General features: G+C 43.6%; 1 protein-coding gene across 24 annotated transcripts in view; it reads right to left on the reverse strand.

Annotated features, from left to right (window-relative positions):
• LRRFIP1 (LRR binding FLII interacting protein 1) overlaps nt 1-17606 on the reverse strand; it is a 162393-nt gene extending 144787 nt beyond the window's left edge. For all 24 annotated transcript variants that reach the window (XM_040440927.1, XM_040440926.1, XM_040440925.1 and 21 more), the window contains exon 1: nt 16973-17606. In XM_040440927.1, coding sequence (XP_040296861.1) covers nt 16973-17062 — 90 coding nt within the window. In that variant the 5' untranslated portion in view covers nt 17063-17606. The remainder of the gene's footprint in view (nt 1-16972) is intronic.
• Nucleotides 17607-17968: the final 362 nt, after the last annotated feature.

Genomic DNA, 17968 nt, shown 5'->3' on the forward strand with positions numbered 1-17968 from the left:
ACTGTTTGTCTAGCTGTGTGAATTGTACTTTCACTCTCACTTTGTGCCAGTCATCTAAAAAAAACATTATCTCCAAATCACTAAAAGGTCATAAACAGTTATTTAAGCCACATTCTTATCAGTAAGTTAAGAATTGAGCTATAATGAGTGTTTAGGAGGCCAGACATAAGAAGCAGTCAGCAGAGCTGCCTGATGGAACACAGTAAAAATACAGCGCCCGCTACTAGAGAATATCAAGACTGTACAGAGACAGGGGCTCAACATTTTTAATGAAGACCAATTGAAAAAAATATTTTTCTTCAAAGTTAGTACAATGCACTTTAAGACCATGCCATGAATAGTTCTCAGTATACATGGAGGTGTTATTAGTGACTGCAAGCTATGTATGTATACACACTTAGAAAGGGAATGCTATCAATCACTGATAACACCTCCCTATGTACTGAGAGCTGTTCACAGGGGTGGTCTTAAAGGGAGTCTGTAACCATGAAAGTGAAAAGTAATCTACAGGCAATGTGCTATAGAGCAGAAGGAGCTGAGCAGATTGATATAAAGATTTGTACTGAAAGATTCAGTAAAATGTGTATTTTGTACATTTAAATTCCTGCTAATTCTGGGCTTTGAAGTTAAGGAGGCGGTCCTATCAGTGATTGACAGCTATCTCTGTATACACAGTCATAGAGGGAGAGTCATCAATCACTAATAGGACTGTCTCCTTGAATTCAAAGCCCAGAAAGAGCATGATATAAATGTATAAATTACAAGTTATACTGAATCTTTTCACATAAAACTATATATCAGTCTGCTCAGCTCCTCCTTCTCTATAACAGGCTGCCTGCAGATTACACTGTATTATGTGGTGACAGGTTCTCTTTAAATTTGGAAGAATAGTGAAATACATATTCTGAAACATTAATACCAGACAGAGGTGACTCAGTGATTTCTTCTATCTTTGTACATATTAGAACTTTTATGTACCATACATGTAAATACAAAATGTCTTTTTTGTCCTACAGCCTCTCTATCTGAATTGTACGGAGCCATCAGAGAAGTCTTTGTGCCCCATACTCTGTCTCTGTATGTTTCCAGTTCCATACAGAAACATATTATAAATGCTATGGTCCATCAGATGATTATTACGAAAAGATTTGCAGCATATGTAGGGCCTATGTAGAGACTGTATGCATCTTTACAGAACCCATGCATGACAACTGTCACGGAAGGTGTTACAGAAAACTAGAAGACACAAATGAAGATCCGACTGACTTGGTCCCAAAACTAAGGAACCAAAGGGTAAGCCCTGTAACAGCCCTAGCTCTCTCCCTTACTGCTCAGCCTATGCAAAAATCTCTATGGTAGATAATTGCATACCCTCGTTCCTCGACTGTATGACACCTGAGCACCCTATAATAGTGAGCGGACACGACCACCGGCTCCCTACACTTAATACGGAGGGAGTCAGGGTCACCTAGGATCAAGCAAACAGGAAAACAGGAATAAAGAAACAGACTTATCTTGTGGATGCAGCAGTAACAGCTTCTAGCATCAGCACACTCCAGGAAGTTGTATAAACCGCAAAGTGATGCAGTATGGGAGGGGATTTAAAGGGATGCAATCAGTGCAACTAGATGACAGCTGAGAGAGGGAAACGAGATGACAAAACGAAAGCAAAACAAAAGAACCTCAAGCAGGAGGTTCTGAAGCACGTCTGTCAGAGCTTCACAGATGTCTGGCGGTGACAACAACAAATACAAATATAATTATATATTGTTTTTTGCTAGCAATTTATTGTAAAAAAATACCTTGGAAAAGAAAAATACTTAATACTGGTCAGCATCTAGCCCTTCAGATTTGTAAGCTCAGCATGTGTCAGTGGGAAACCTACTATCTCCTTTAAAAATGTCTCCTGGCAAAGACGTGTGCCTACTTAGCAATTAAAGGGTTTCTTTCACCTGAAAATTGGGTATTAAGCTGGCTGACATTAGCGATGTGCTAATGTCAGCTGAACATAACTATATTAGTGCCATCTCACTGCCTAAAGCCTTTATTGAGAAAAAAATGAACTTTTATAATGTGCTAATTAGCCTTTAGGAGCAGGGGGGCGTTGCACCGGCTCCTAGAGGAACAGGGGGGCGTTGCACCTGCTCCTAGAGACTCCGTTTGCCCGCCTCTTTTCATGCCCTTCTTCTCTTGATTGACAGGGCCAGGGCAGCGCTGCTTTCCTCCCGCCGGCCGTGTCTGCAGTGTAAATCTCGCGCCATTCAGTATTCGGCGCAGGCGCAGTGAGGGAAGGACGCTCAGCAGCTGCTGGCTTCCTCACTGCACCTGCGCTGAATATTGAACGGTGTGAGATTTACACTGCAGACACGGCGGGCGGGAGGAAAGCAGCACTGCCCTGGCCCTGTCAATCAAGAGAAGAAGGGCATGAAAAGAGGTGGGCAAACGGAGCCTCTAGGAGCAGGTGCAAGGCCTCCCTGCTTCTAGAGGCTAATTAGCATATTATAAAAGTTAGTTTTTCTCAATAAAGGCGTTAGGCAGTAAGATGGCACTAATATAGTTATGTTCAGCTGACATTGGCACATCCCTAATGTCAGCCAGCTTAATACCCATTTTTCAGGTGACAGAAACCCTTTAAGTAAAACGATTTGATTAACTTCTAAGTAGTTTATTTAGAATCAGTGAGAAGGATTGGATGAGGGGGGAGGAGTAACTCAAAACTAACTGGAATTGCCGACATAGGACACAGTTATATGTGTCATACATAGGAGAATGCTGCACTATGGTCCATATTTGGTAGAATTATGTTACATTATGCATCAGCAGAATACTCCACAGTTATCATAGGGGATGTAATGAAAGTGAAATACTGTTGTCATGGCTGTGTCTCGGTCCCGGTGTAGTTTGCCATGACACGGCTGCCGTGCATGCAGTTGCCTGGGGCAACGTGTTGTTTCTGTATGTGTGTGCACTGCTCCTGTTTCCTGGCCTCTCCCCAGTCTGGTGGTTATGGGGGTAAAGTGTGGATCTGGGTGTGGTCTCATGGCTCTACTTATCCTGTTGCTGTGAGATTGAGGAAAGTTGTGTTCCAGCCTTGGTTGGTGCTGGAACCTTGCTCCTTTCCTCGATTTTCCATCTGTCCAGTGTGAGGGCCACCTAGTTTGACAGCAATGTCACCCCTTTTGTTTCCTCTATGTCTTCTACCCTACCTTCCCTATTCTATGTGTGGTGTGGGTTATGTTCAGGGGTTGATGTTGTAATGTCTAGTTGTTGTTCCATGTCTGATCTGTTTAGGTGTGTATGGTCTTGCATGGATGATCGACTATTCCCTGTCTGTCTGTGCCTTCGGTGAGAAGGCTCCTGGGTTCCCCGGAGGGGGAACAACTAGTCAGTGAGCGGCTCTGCCTGGGGACGCCATGCATCCTGTCCGCATGGGGGTCCAGACAGTTACTGGTGCACTGGATTCAGTTGTGGTGGTGTGGACTGCTGGTGTTCCTTCCAGCAGCCACGGCAGGTAAGTGACCATGGATCCCGGTGCCCTTGATCCTGTGGGTATTATTTGCCTCTGTGTTCTTACTTGCCGATCCAGTTGCTTTTCACTGTCTTCCCCTTTCCTTGCCTCTAGGTATTTGGAGACTCCTGTTCACCCGTATCTTGGATGAACAGGTCGTTTCAGTCCTGTCTCTATTCCAGGGATCATCAGGGCGACTCAGGGTCCTAGGTTCCTGTGTATGAGCCCTCCTACCATCTGGGTCCGCTCATACAGTTAGGAGTCCGGGCTAGGATTAGGATGGCAGTAGGAGGTGCCCTGCTCCCTTTCCCCGATGTCTAGGCCTAGTTGTTATCCCCATTTCCTTCACGGTGTTCGGTGGGGAGTTTCCCCACACCGCACCGTGACAACTGTATACTGAGAGAAGTAAAGGAAGATATAATGGCCTTAAAGAGAACTTGTCACATTGAATATGCAGTGCAATCTGCACTTATAGAGCAGGAGAAGCTGAGCAGATTGATATACAGTTTTGTGGGAAAAGATTCAGTATAATTTGTAATTTATACAATTTAGATTCCTGCTAATTTGGGGCTTTGGAGTCAAGGAAGCTGTCCTATCAGTGATTGACAGCTATTTGTGTATACATACAAAAAAAATTGCTTAGCTTCTCCTGCAACCATGTTCAGTGTGACAGGTCCCCCTATTTCGGACCTCTAGGAAGAAGCTATTTTTTCATTTTTCAAATGCCGCTTTCCAAGAACTGTAACACTTTTATTTTTCCATTGACATAACTGCTGGAGGGCTTGTTTTTTTGCGGGATGAGTTGTATTTTTGATGAACATATAACTTATTGAACTTATTGCTGAACTTTTACTAACTCTTTCATTTGATAAAAAAAAAAGAGCAATTCCGCAATTATTTTTTGCATTATAAATTTTGTGGCGTTCATCGTAATGTTTATTCTGTGGGTCAGTACGATTCCAGTGTTACCAAATGTATATAGTTTTTTATGTTTAACTACTTATGCACAATAAATGCATTGTTTTTGGGTCACCATATTCTGAGAGCCATAACATTTTTATTTTTTACTCAACAGAGCTGTGTGAGGAATCTTTTCTAGCAAAATCCATCCATTTTACTTTTTGATCAGTTAGATATGTTTCTTTTGGGGGGAGCATCTCTGTAATAGTTTTTTCTTTTTTACACCGTTTACAGGCAGTATAATTAACATGATTTGTTTGTTCTGTGGATCGATATGATTATAGTGATACCAAATTTCTACATGCACCAAAAAATCACTTCAAAATAATTTACCATATTCTAAAAGCTGGTTGCAGAGTGCTATTGCATTTGTATTTTGCGTTTGTATATTCTAAAATCCGTAACTTTTTTATTTTCCAACAGTTTTTTCTGTTTTGAGGGGTGACCTGCATTTTTTTGCAACATGTTGGGTACATACAGTTTTTGGAGAAAAACTGCATTTTCACTATTGTTTTTTACATTTCTTTTATAGCATTCACAGCAGTGGTTAAATGACATGATATTACAGAATAGGCTGTTATGGTTGCCATGATACCAAATTTGTGTATTTCAATTAGAATAAATACTTTTATTTGTAAAAATAAATTATTTGGGGGGTGTTTTCACTTTTTTTCTACACTTGAAAACATTTTTTCCAGTTGTAATGGTATTTGTAAGTCCCACAAGGGATCTGGAGAAGTGAACCTTTGATTGCATACATAATACACTGAACCACTTATGTACTACAATGCATTACGTCTGCTAGTCAGTATCCTACTGACAGGCGGGCTATTAGACCTTATTACAGCTTGGACACTCTGCACAATGCAACTGTGCATCAAGGTGGGAAAGAGTTAAAGGGTTTGGCCCATCTTCAACATTGATGCTATATCATTAGAATATGCTATCAATGGGTTCCACCTCTAGGACCTGCTCTTATCTAGAGAATAGGGTCCCTGAAGTCAAGGAGAATGCACTGTGCATGCACAGTGTGCTTTCCATTCATCACCATGGGAATTCCGAAAATAGGCAGCATGCTCCCCAGCATGCTCTGCTACTTTCTGAAATCCCATACCCGTGAATAGAGAGTAGACAATGCAAATACAGCCACTACTCACTTCACGGCTGTGGGACTGCCAGAAACAAACTAACAGAAATAGCGTGGTGTTCAACAGGCAGGAAATGCTCAAACCCATATGCAGTTATGCACATATATACAGGGGAGCAAATCCTGCACTTGTGGTCCGTTGCTAATGGCGATCCCTAGCAAAATTGTATACAGTGGAGGATGCCTGCAGCGGACCACAAGTACCACAAGAGACATCCTACATAAGATAGCAATTGTGTGGATGTGATAAACAGTATAACAATCTAATAACAAGGACAGGTGCACTCTGCTATCTTACTAAGCCCTCAAACTGTTGTTAAAATTGAGAGATTAGCCAACATATCCTACTATGAGGACATGTCTGAGCCCGAGCACACTGGCCACTGGTATTGCCCATACGGCTCAGGTAGGTGAGTGTTAGGACCCGAGCTACTTGAGAAACCTTGGCACGGTGCTGGGGCTCAGACATGTCCTCATAGTAGGACATGTTGGCTAATCTCTCAATTTTAACACCAGTTTGAGGGCTTAGTAAGATCGCAGAGAGCACCTGTCCTTGTTATTAGATTGTTATACTGCCAGAAACAATCAGCTAATTTTGGAACTCCCACATCGGCAAATAGACGGTAGCCATGCATGCTTAGCTGCAATCTGTTCTCTTCGAGGGTTCCGTTCTGGAGATAGGAGCAGGTCCCAGAGGTGCGACCCGTGCCTATCTGACATTGATGGTATATCCTAGCAATATGCCTTAAATTCACCTGATGGATCAACCCCTTTAAAGATGACCTGTCACCTGCTGAAACTTTAAAATCTCTGTACTCCGCTCTCACTTTTGGTTGTGTTTTTCCTCTGAGTCATTCCCCCATTCTCTAAATGTCAGAACATTAGTTCTGACTCAGTATGCAGATGTGGCTGGCTGTTTATAGCTAAAGAGGCAGTCACCGGCACTTAGTGCTCAAGGTCCTCTTTCGTCCCTGACAATGTAATGCTGTAGTGTACTCTGCACATCTGAATATAAGCCATTTCAAATATTGTTTCAATACTGACTAGAAAACTGAAAGTGACTTAGGGCTGTATTACACTAGCCGATGGTAGGCCAGATAATCGCTAACAAGCAATCGTAGGAATGCTCTTTAGTGATGATCTGGATGTTTAATACTGCTGTTGATTACCCGATGCTTGTTTACCGGTCAAACAAGATTTTTAAGCATGCTTAAAAATCCTTGTTTCCCGGCGGCAGATCACGCTGTCTAACCACGATCTGCTGCCGGCAAATAATGATTCAGTATGAAGACAAGTGATGATCGCTCCTTCCCATACTGTGGAGGAGATAGCTGCATGTAATATCAGCGTGCTCCTCCACTAACAAGCTGTCACGGCCTCTGTGTTGTGCGCCATGACACATTAGTCGTGCATGCTGGTTGCCATGGGCAACGCGTTGTTGTCTCAGCATGTATGTGCTTTGCTCCCCTTCTCCTGGTTCCTCCACTGTCTGGTGCTGGAGGGGTTAACTTCCTGGATGGGTGTGGCCACTTGGTTTTATTCACCTGTGGCTTCCAGGCTGGACTCTGTTGTATTCCAGCCTTTGCTGGTGCTGGAGCTTGCTCCTGTCCTGGGCGTTTTATCTGCCCAGTCCTTGAGGGCCTCCTAGTGGGACATCGATGTCTCCCCGAAGTCACCATGATGTCTCCCCTTTGTTCCCGTGTTTTGGTACCCTTCCTTACATGTCTCTTTGTTTGGTGTGGGTTTATGTAATGGTGTGTTGTAATGTCTAGTTTGGTGTTCCATGTCTGGTATGTTTGGTGTTGTTATCAAGCATGGTTGCTAGACATTTCCCCTGTCTGTTATGACCTCCGGAAGGGGGTGTCAGGGTTACCCAGAGGGGGAATCACAAGTTAGTGAGCAGCTCTGCTGGGGCCGCCATGCATTCTGTCCACATGGGGGTCCATTCTTCGTTGTTGCCGCGGCAGGTAAGTGCGAGTTGTTTCAGGGCTCTTACCTGCCGATGCAGTAGCTGTGCACTGCCCGCCTTTCCCCGCATCTAGGCCGGGTGAGACTCCTGTTCATCCGTGTCTGGGATGAGCAGGTCGTCTCAGCCCTTTCCCTATTTTGAGGGATTATCAGGGCGACTCAGGGTCCTAGGTTTCCTGGGTATGAGCCGTCCTACCATCCAGGTCCGCTCATATGGTGAGGAGTTAGGGTGAGGATTAGGGATACAGTAGGAGGTGACCTGCTCCCTTATCCCAGCCCCTGGCCTAGTTGCTATCCAGTCTACTCCCCAATGTACGATGAGGGGTTTCCCCCTCTCCCCACCGTGACACAAGCAGGTAATTGCCAGGAAGGAACGCTTCCGTCCTGACAATCGCCTGCAAAGTCTTTTAATGTAATACAGCCGTTAGTTTTCATTTCTCCATTTCCATAATCATCAATGCTATTCCTGTGAAAGACGTAGGTGATAGACTGACACTGGCTGATTTTTCTTCTGGATCAGAGCTGGAAAGCATGATGCAGCAAAGTGACTGATCTTGGCTTAAAAGGTTTGTCTCGTAATGATTTCCAAATACCCAGTTAGATAATTCTGACTTAATAGAGATTAGTTATTCATTCATAACCATCATCAATTAGCTGGAGCAGACAGCAGCTACAAAGAGCATCACTCAAGTGTCTGACACGTCTTTGCGTAATATGGCCAGCCCATTGATTTCATGTGATGGCACTGTATAACACTTGATAAAGAGTTCTCTTGCAGATTATATGTGATCACTTGAGTGAGCGTCAACTACCTTACTATCTTAGTATGTCAGTCAGGATTGGGAGTAGCTGGGCTTTGTACTTGTGGCACCATAGCTTCTAGGTGTTAGTGTATTAGCTCCCTTACCCCCAGGTGGTTCAACCAGTAACACTGGGAGGTACAATAAATTAGGGGGATTGCTAACACTTCCCAATATCTACTGTTAGTTTGGCTGTCATTTTGTTCACCCTTGTGTGATATACACTCACTGTATTAAAATCAGGAACAAGAGTGAGGCTGCATACACACAGGGCACTATTTATTCCTTGTCAGGCTATCAGGCATGTAGATGGCGTGTATCTAAGTTCCTCTATACATGCCGGGTATCCTGTTGGCGTGTTTTATACTGAAAAGGGTGTTTTGGCCCCTTAGATATATGGTTCTAATAAAAATTCATTATTTTGTTTTTGAACATTCTATCAGGCTGAGAATTTGTGATTCATTTAGAACGTCTACCTTTCAACGCAAATTTTTCAGTGTGTTACGTGATCACTTGAGGTCCCAAAAGCAAGGCAACCTGCGATCAGTTTTTTTTTGGTACCCTTACTTTCACACTTGCGGTGCTGTTTTCTGGTATTGAGATCCGGCAATGTTTCCGTTTAGTCCTCAAGCATTCTGAATGTCTTCCGTTCCGTCAGCATTCCGTTTTGTGACAAGACACAAAACCGCTGCAAGCTGCGGTTTTGTGTCCGGTCATAAAAATGGATCCATCACTGAAAAAAAAATTTAGGAGCTGATCCATTGACTTTCAATGTATTTAGTAATGGATCAGTTTTTTTTTTCCTGTTTTGATTTCACACAACTGCATCTTAACGGAATGGATGCATCCTGATGTGCAAAATCAAAATGGATCTGTTTAATTCCGGTATTGAGATCCTCTGCCGGATCTCAATACCGGAATTTACAACGCAAGTGTGAAAGTAGCCTAACAAAAAGGGACTTGGCAACTGGGGTGTCTATAAAGGTGAGGACGCTCTCCCTTTACTTAATTGACGGGGTCGGACATCTCAGCTGGTCCTGACAGTCTCACACTTGTGCCGCTGCTCCAAGTAGAGACGCAAGTGCAAAAGCTCTGCTTCTACTTTTGGAGCAGTGAGCGTTCATGGATCACTACCCTGAAGTGTAGTTGCGCATGCACAGTCGCTGCTTTAGTAGCAGACGCAGAGCCTCTGTGCTTGCGCCATTACACGGAGCAGTATTGCAGGCGCGAGATTGTTGGGGATGGCTGAAATAATTTGGCCCTTTTGATCAAGCAGCAGGGGGAACGTTCTCAGCTGTGGGGACACCCCATCAAAACTAGACGAGGAAATAACAAAATACAAAAATGATGGATTGTGGGACTGTTTCCACGTTCTGACAGAAGGACTATGTCGCATGATTAGTGTGAAAATGAAAGGCTAAGTTTACAATGCAAAATCCACAACTAAAAAGTAAGTAGCAGATCAGTAGATGAAAAGAGGTCATTTTTGGCGGTGGATTTAGAGGAAAATTTACAAGCACTTAAAAATAGTTTTTGGATGAGGATTTGGAAAAGGTTTTAGAAGAGATTTTAGAAGCTTTTGTGCCATCACTTTTCTCATCCAGCCCCTGGATGGGATAATTTAAAAGCGTGGAAATGCCACTAAAACCCCTTCGAAAACCGCTAGCATTTTTTTAAGCTTCCCCAAATATGGTTGTGTGCATGAGGCCTTAGACACATTTAACAATTCAAATCATAAATTTGTCAGAAACTAAAAATGTGGGAGACACAATATTCTGGCGCACAATAAACCTATTTTAATTTATCTCATAGAGTATAGCATTTATAAAAATGTATGTTCACAGTGAGTCTTGTGTGCCTGGAACCAGAGAACAGCTCAGTCTCTAGGGACACAGTGACAGAGAGGCCCAGCTGTCCCTATCAGTACATACCATGCATAGTTCCGTGTCCAGCCTCTACTCATTTACCTTATTAGTCCAAGAGGCCTTCAAGCTGATGGGACTAGAGGACTGCCATATTCACTATAGTAGATGACCAGTTTTAGCTGTAGAACAGATATGAAGGTTTCATATCCATGATTTTATTGCAGATTCCGTGGCTTTCCAGCAACTGTGAAAGGACAAGTACTAGAAAATCTTTAAGAAGCTGCTCTCTTGAAGCTGTTAAGGTGCTTATAACCTTAGATAGCAATCGGCTATGGCTATTCTACTCTGCTATCACATACACATGTATGCTCAACAGAGAAAGTGGAATAAGCTGCTGCCAGACCCTCCTGGTGGTGGAATATTTCCCTTGAGAACAAAGGGGGTGTTAAAATCCAAAATTCACAATAATTCTTGCCCCTCACATCTGCCATTGGGTAAGAGTTGGTACATTGGGATATAGATGACGTGGTTGATCAGTCCTGCAGAAATCGGTGGGTTCAGCAGCATTCATCTAATATGTATGGCCACCCTTTGTTCCTCAGCAGTTGGAGAACCACTAGTTGCCATTGTTCTGTCGAAAGTATTACAACTTTAAAATCATTACCATTTTAAAGGGGTTTCCTGGAGTCCCAGGCTATGAGCTGTGCGCTACGATTGGCCAGCGCTGCAGCAAGGGACAACCCTAATACAAAAACTCCGCCCAGTACAACAGAGGGAGCTGCACACACCGGAGCCTATACCGGGCGAACGGAGCGGCGCCCAGACATACTAGTAAGTGCAGGGGGACCCCTGGGCGCCGCTCTGCCCACTGATATAGTTAGTTTTTAGTTTTTAAACTAGTGAAAGGTCCTCTTTAAGGATACGTTCACTGTAGCATTATGAAATCTGGCAGGCTGTTCCGGCAGAGAACAGCCTACTGGAGTTTACTGGCCCGGCACTGCCAGATCCCAATTGACTATAATAAGATCCCACGGGGATCCAGCTGTTTTCCTACATAAATTCCTGGTTTCGGTTGGACAAATACCACTGCCTGCAGTGGCTTTTTCCAGCTGGCATTTATGCCAGAACAGCCTGCCTGATTTCTTAACGTTAGTGTGAACAAGTGTCATCTGAAAAGCTATATTAAAGAAGACAAACTGAATTACATTGTCAAGTGTTATGGTGGTTATGGTGGTCATTAAAGGAAATGTGTCATCAAATTTTTTTTCTGCCAGTTCAAACCAGATAGTAACAACTCTCTTTTTTCTAATCTCTTTTTATTTTTTTGATTGCAGATTTTTTAAATTCTATTTCGTGAACATGATTATGGGGGCAGCCATTTTGCCCGAGTGGTCCTTAACAGCATTTAGAAGACATTAAGAAAATCGTTTTACGGCAGCACATGCACCATAGACACAATGGACAGGAGGGACCTCACTGACTTCTGTGGGACAGTTTTCTAGGCATGCTCTGTGACCTGTGCAGAGGTCATTGTACAAGGAAAGAATAGATAAGATGTGACAATCACCTACTGTGAATGGTTGATCCTGTCTTATCTGTCGTTCTAATTCTGCCTGTAATGATATCACCTCTGTCCATAGATAAGCAGGGAACTGCAGCAAAGTGATCTGTACAGACCAAGAAGTGGTGCCTATTATTAGGTTTAGTGGCCAGTGGGAAACTGCAAGTTTTTATAGAGATATTGACATGGAAAATTAAAAATTATTTCACCAAAAACTCTTGAAGGAGTAACTACACTTTTTTCAGTTTTTGATATGTCATAGGGATATATCAGAAGTGTTGATCGGCGGAGGTCCCAGCTCTGGGGCCTCCACTGATCATTAGAATGAGAGGTCAGAAGTGCTCAGCCAAGCGCTTCTTCCCCATTGCTGCTGAGCACGAGCTCATGGACTTTCTATTGAAACCATCTCAGCCTCGCGCTCAGCAGCGAGGAGAAGCTGCATTCATCTGACTGCTTCTGACCCCTCGTTCTAGCAATTAGTTGTTCCGTTTTTTGTTTCCGTTGTGTTTCAGTTTCTGTTCCGTTTTTCCGTATGGCATATACAGTATACAGTAATTACATAGAAAAAATTGGGCTGGGCATAAAACTGGGCATAAAATTTTCAATAGATGGTTCCGCAAAAACAGAACGGATACGGAAGATATATGGATGCATTTCCGTATGTGTTCCTTTTGCTGACCCATTGACTTGAATGGAGCAACGGAACGCGATTTGCGGGCAATAATAGGACATGTTCTATCTTTCAACGGACCGTATACGGAACGCAAAAAACTGCCCGTAAACAGAAAAAAAAAAACGGTCGCGTGAAAGAGGCCTAAGGGCTCATGCATACAAAAGTTTTTTGTATTCCGTATACGGGCCGTATTTTGATTCCGTATACGGAACCATTCATTTTAATGTGTGCTGTCCGCAACCGTTGCTCCGTTCCGTGGCCCCGCAAAAATTATGAGGCATGTCCTATTCTTGTCCGTTTTGCGGACAAGAATAGGCATTTCTCTATTGGGCCTCCTGTTCCGCAAATTGCGGAAGGCACACGGGCGGCATCTGTTTTTTGCGGATCCGCAATTTGCGGACCGCAAAAAACGGCACGGTCGTGTGCATGAGCCCTAAGAGTTAATACTCAAACTTCTTATGGTTTTGTACAACTTCTACAAGTTGTACGGAGCGATAATACAGTGCTTGTACTTCTAGGGTTTGTGCTTTACCTCCATGTGCATCATATTTTATATGGGGACAGATTATTTTTTCATATGACTCCATCAGAGACATAGTCTCACAGTATTCTCTCCTAGAAGCATTGCTTCTAGTAGGGAACTATCTCCATTATATAACATTGTAGAGGTTCACTAGATGGTGGCAAATGAAATGCTTACAGCTCCGTTAGACTGGGCATTTAGACTGTAGTGACGCTATGCACACATGCAGTATCTTCTCCATTCACTGCTATGGGATTTCCAAAATAACTGATTAAGTGCGATTGGCTATTTCCAGAAGTTCCACAGCAGGTAATGAAGAGTAAACTGTGCATGCATGACCACAGCTGTAGGACTTCTGAAAGTAGCTGAGTCAGTGCTCAGCTATTTTCCAAAATCCCATAACTAGTGGAATACTGCTGGAATCCAATGGCAGGGACTAGGCCCAAACACAGGAGGCACCGGAGTCTAGAACAGGAGGTAGCAGGAATGGAGATGAAGGCAGGGATCCAGACACACTGTGGCAGTATGCAGTGGAGATGGAGGCAGGGATCCAGACGAGAGGTCAGGGGGAAACCCAGCGAGCGGTCAGCAGGTGTCCAGGAGTAGCAGGGTAAACCGCAAGAAGGAGGAACAAACTAGAGAGAAAGTTCCAGGCGAGAGGACTGCACAAGCGAGAGCTAAAACACAATACTCAAGCAATGAGCAACAGGCTTGAGAGGTTTATATCTGGAACAGGAAGTAAGATGGCACCCAGCTGAGACACAATCCACCATCTTGACTGAGGGAAAACTTAAGGGCAAGACAGTCTGAACTACACAGACATAGCAGGATGATTCCTGACACTGCGCATGTGCAGCTTGTACTCCTTTCATGTCCGGGCACCATTCTTGAGATAGAAGTGAATCTCCTAAAGGACATTTATAGTTTATACAGTCAATATGCCATAAATGTCCAGATGGGAATACACAATTAATATATATGGTCTATGGAAGTTCTGCCGAGAATGTAACAAGTTTTAGCCCCAACTCTTTGTGGATCAGATGCACAGAATAAGGGCCCACTATCATGGGCGCTATAGAAGCAGATGTGGATCCCCTGTGACACTTGAACAGATATGGTTTAGGACTATTCCTAAGGGTGGTAACTAAGTGGCTCCCTGGTCTTCACCCTTTATCTCCTACACATGGATTTGGACTTCACTGCAGGGGAACCATCATGTCGCTACCATCTGGAGTAGCCTCTGTTCAAGTGACTGATGACCCAGGGGGGTCAAGAGACAAAGCTGCTGAGCACTGAGGGATGAGGAAATACCATAGTAAGGTGAAGGCATATTATGTGCAATACAATAAACAGTTCAAGGTCAGAGTGGGAAGCTCAGGGTCAGAAGGGAAATCAGGCAGAGGTCAGGTCAGGCAGTAAAGGTTTAAATTCAAAATCTGGCAGAAGTCGATAAATGAAACAGGCAGAACAGGTGCCTTAAGTACCCCAGGACAGCCAGCCAGTGGCTGGGGAAGATTAGAGTGCGTGTGCTATCCCTTCAGGAGAGGGAGAGAGTGTGCGTGTGTGCCCTATGGGCAGTGAGAGGCATTGCAGGCAGGAAGCAGGCTTTAGTCTGCGTGGGAGGACAGCTTTAGCCCGGTGATCAGGACTACAAGGCAGGAAGAGAGGGACCCCAACAGGACTAGGCTGCTGAGGGCCCTGGAGCTATAGAGTGGGTGAGCAAGACCGTAGCTGTATCAACTGGAGAGAATGGAGCAGCGGTAGGCACAGACGGCCCTCAGGGACGATGATCAGGAATGATCCTTTTGTTGAGTGATCAGCGGCACATCTACATGAGCCAATTATCATGAATGAGCACTTCTACGTTTGTTCCCGATAACTGGTCCAATAATCTGCTTATGTAAATAGTTCTTAAACTGCAAAGTAAAGCCCTAGTAAAGTAAAGCTCTAGTACTAATTTGGTATGTGAAGCCAAGGGGCCTATGCAACAGAGACAGATAAGATAGAATGGCTAGAGCACACTGTACAGTGTCTACGAGATGATCTAAATAAGGCCACGTAAACTAATTACTGTACTAAACTCCTCTAGTAGATCTTCTACATGAGAAGTATAATAAACTCAGTCATATTCAAAAAGTCATTAGCTAGCATTATCCTAGTATAAGACAAGCTGCAATTACTTCCGCCAGGAAATACCACGTGTCTCTTAACTCAAAATATTACAGGGAAATGGGACTAGCATCTTCCTAATTGTACTTTTACTGTATCCATATGGTATAAATGTTTTTACCAAATCAGTGCAAGACGATTTGCAGAGATATGACTGTACCCTATGAGGGACCACAAAAAGCTCACCCAGGAAAGGAAATCGTATAACACATGGAAATATTTCTGCTGGATGGATAACATTAGATCATATTGTAGCAGCTATATAAGTCTCAGCTGTAGTTAGTTAGGTTGTCAGATCTACTAAATCAGATTGATGATACAGATCGGACTTTATAGCAAGGTGCTCATGTGCCATCTGCCCTGACCGAGAGCTGGCTTTACAGAGAAGGCTATTTTAGGCAATGTCTCCGCAGGAATCACTCTACCCTCTCTTAAACCCAGGTCTCTACTCTAGATTACAGCTTGATCTCCAGTTTAGCTATAAATATGTACCGAATTTATATATAGTGCATGACAAAGAAAGAGACGTTATGGATCTTGGTCAATGCTTGTGGATACTTGAACAATTTTTTAAAAATCTATTTTTTTATTATCTATATGATACTACCTAGTCGCATAGCCTTCATGGTCCAGAAAGCTTGTTAGTTATTTTCTTTAATTCTATGTCCATTTCCTAGGCTTTTTAAGTTTGTGATCCCATATGGCGGATTTATTTTTTTTAAAAAGAGAAAAAGCTGGCTTGCACATCCACATTCTATGCATTGATCGATAAGGCAGATTTATTAATCATCGGAATGGGGTGTTTCGTTGGCAATCGCTTAGATCAGGCATGCTCAACCAGCGGCCCTCCAGCTGTTGCAAAACTACAACTCCCAGCATGCCCGAACAGCCTACAGGTATCAGCCTACTGCAGGGAATTGTGGGAGTTGTAGTTTAACAACAGCTGGAGGGCCGCAGGTTGAGCATGCCTGGCATAGATTTCTGCAAGGTCCATTCAGATGAAGGGACAGTCTAACGAATGTCTGCAGCTAACATCCAACCTTTGAATATACCCTTAGGCTTTTTTCAGGTGGATGGTGTTTCCGAATTTACAATGGACAGGACCCAGACTGAACACTGACCCATTCAATTAATCCGTCTGTGCACAGCATGTTCTACCTTTGTCCGTTTTTCTCACAAGACTCATTCCAGTGAATGGATCTGCAGGAAAAATGGACCAAACCCGGCCTCCAACCATGCGCGGTCCATATGAAAACTCATCAAGTTTTCTAACACTCATCCACAAGGGATCCTGGACTCCCTTAATTTATACCCTGTTTTGGAAATGTTGACATGAGGGGGGTTAGTCTGCAGTATCAATAAGCAAACAAATGGTTAAGTTGGCTTTATTATTGGGGACAGAAGGCTTAGGGCATCTCAGTGCCTGACAGCAGCACCAGGTGACACAACAGCTGAGAAACCCTTGCCAGAGTCTGGCTTTGGACATGTGACAGGGGAAGAAAGAAGAACTCTCCGGGGGCTCACTCATTCCTTGGATATGGGTTTTAACCCTGTACTTACCCAAGAGGAGTGTGCATGCTTCTGATATATATTGATATGCTGTGTATCATACGATATCTCAGGTTCTAAATACATTTCGATGTCAGCAATTAGTTATCTAGTATTATCTGTCATATGACCTGAGGGTCTATTGAAGGTACTTATACTGTAAATCACCATTGATCCTATTGGACAACATTGTCCCATATTCATACCGATACCACATAATCTGCTGAGTAAGAATACAGCCGTCACTCACCTCTCGTGCTATCTGATTTAAGGCATGGTCCTCAGCAGACAGTTTATCCTTGTTGGGATGTCTTTTCCTTCCAGGGCCTTGGGTACCCATTTCCGCTTGGAGGTATCAGTGTTTGGAAGAATAGGAGAGATCAGTCCGAATTCCACATACAGCCTCCTCCAGGAAGACCTTTAGCCAGAGAGCTGTCCACTATAGCAGTGGTAGCATTGCAGAGGGTTCTGCTGGCCTCCCCTGTGACCACCTTTTGATGTCTATTTTGTCAATCTTCGAATGATTAATGGTTGTATATGTCAGTGTTCCCTGCTTAAATTTCTTTGGAATGTGCAATCCCACCATATGCCCCTATGGAACCACTGGTCCTTATACCAATGTGTGTCGTTATATGGTGTACTTACAGCCAGAATCCATGTGTCTGTGCCTCTCTTGTCCTTGTCTCTGTGTCCTCCACTGATCCTGCTGATGCTGATTAGTGTTGGGTGAGCTCTGCATCCAGATACCTGCCTGTCATGCCCCCTACTTACACCAAATATAACCCCATTCTTGTCACAGTATCCCTCTTCTGCTACTGTTTTGAGCACTGAGATTGTAAAAGGAAATGGGTCAGATGTTCTTCCTCTCTGCAGGGTACTCCCCTCCTTTCTCTCCCTCCTCTTTCTCTCACCTCCTCTTCTCTCCTCTCCCCCTAAGCTCTGCAGCTGACATCAGAGGGAGTGGATGAATGACATTGCAGGGGGAGGATTTATACAGCATGCAAACAATCTGACTATGCATCGGGCACTTTATTTGATTCATTCATTTGTACTACATGTATTCAGAGACCTTGCAGCTCCTTGACCTCTGATGCAAAGGCATTCTTGAGCCCACTACTCGTCAATGATCATATCTGCCACCCTATATAAAGATGGATCTATAGGTTTATAAATCTATAAAAAAAAAAGGCTATATATACCGGTAATGAAGTATTCGTTTATATAATGAAAGAGAAGTGTAGGGCGG

Source organism: Bufo bufo, chromosome 7 (genome assembly GCF_905171765.1).
Source record: "Bufo bufo chromosome 7, aBufBuf1.1, whole genome shotgun sequence".
Classification (NCBI taxonomy): Eukaryota; Metazoa; Chordata; class Amphibia; order Anura; family Bufonidae; genus Bufo; species Bufo bufo.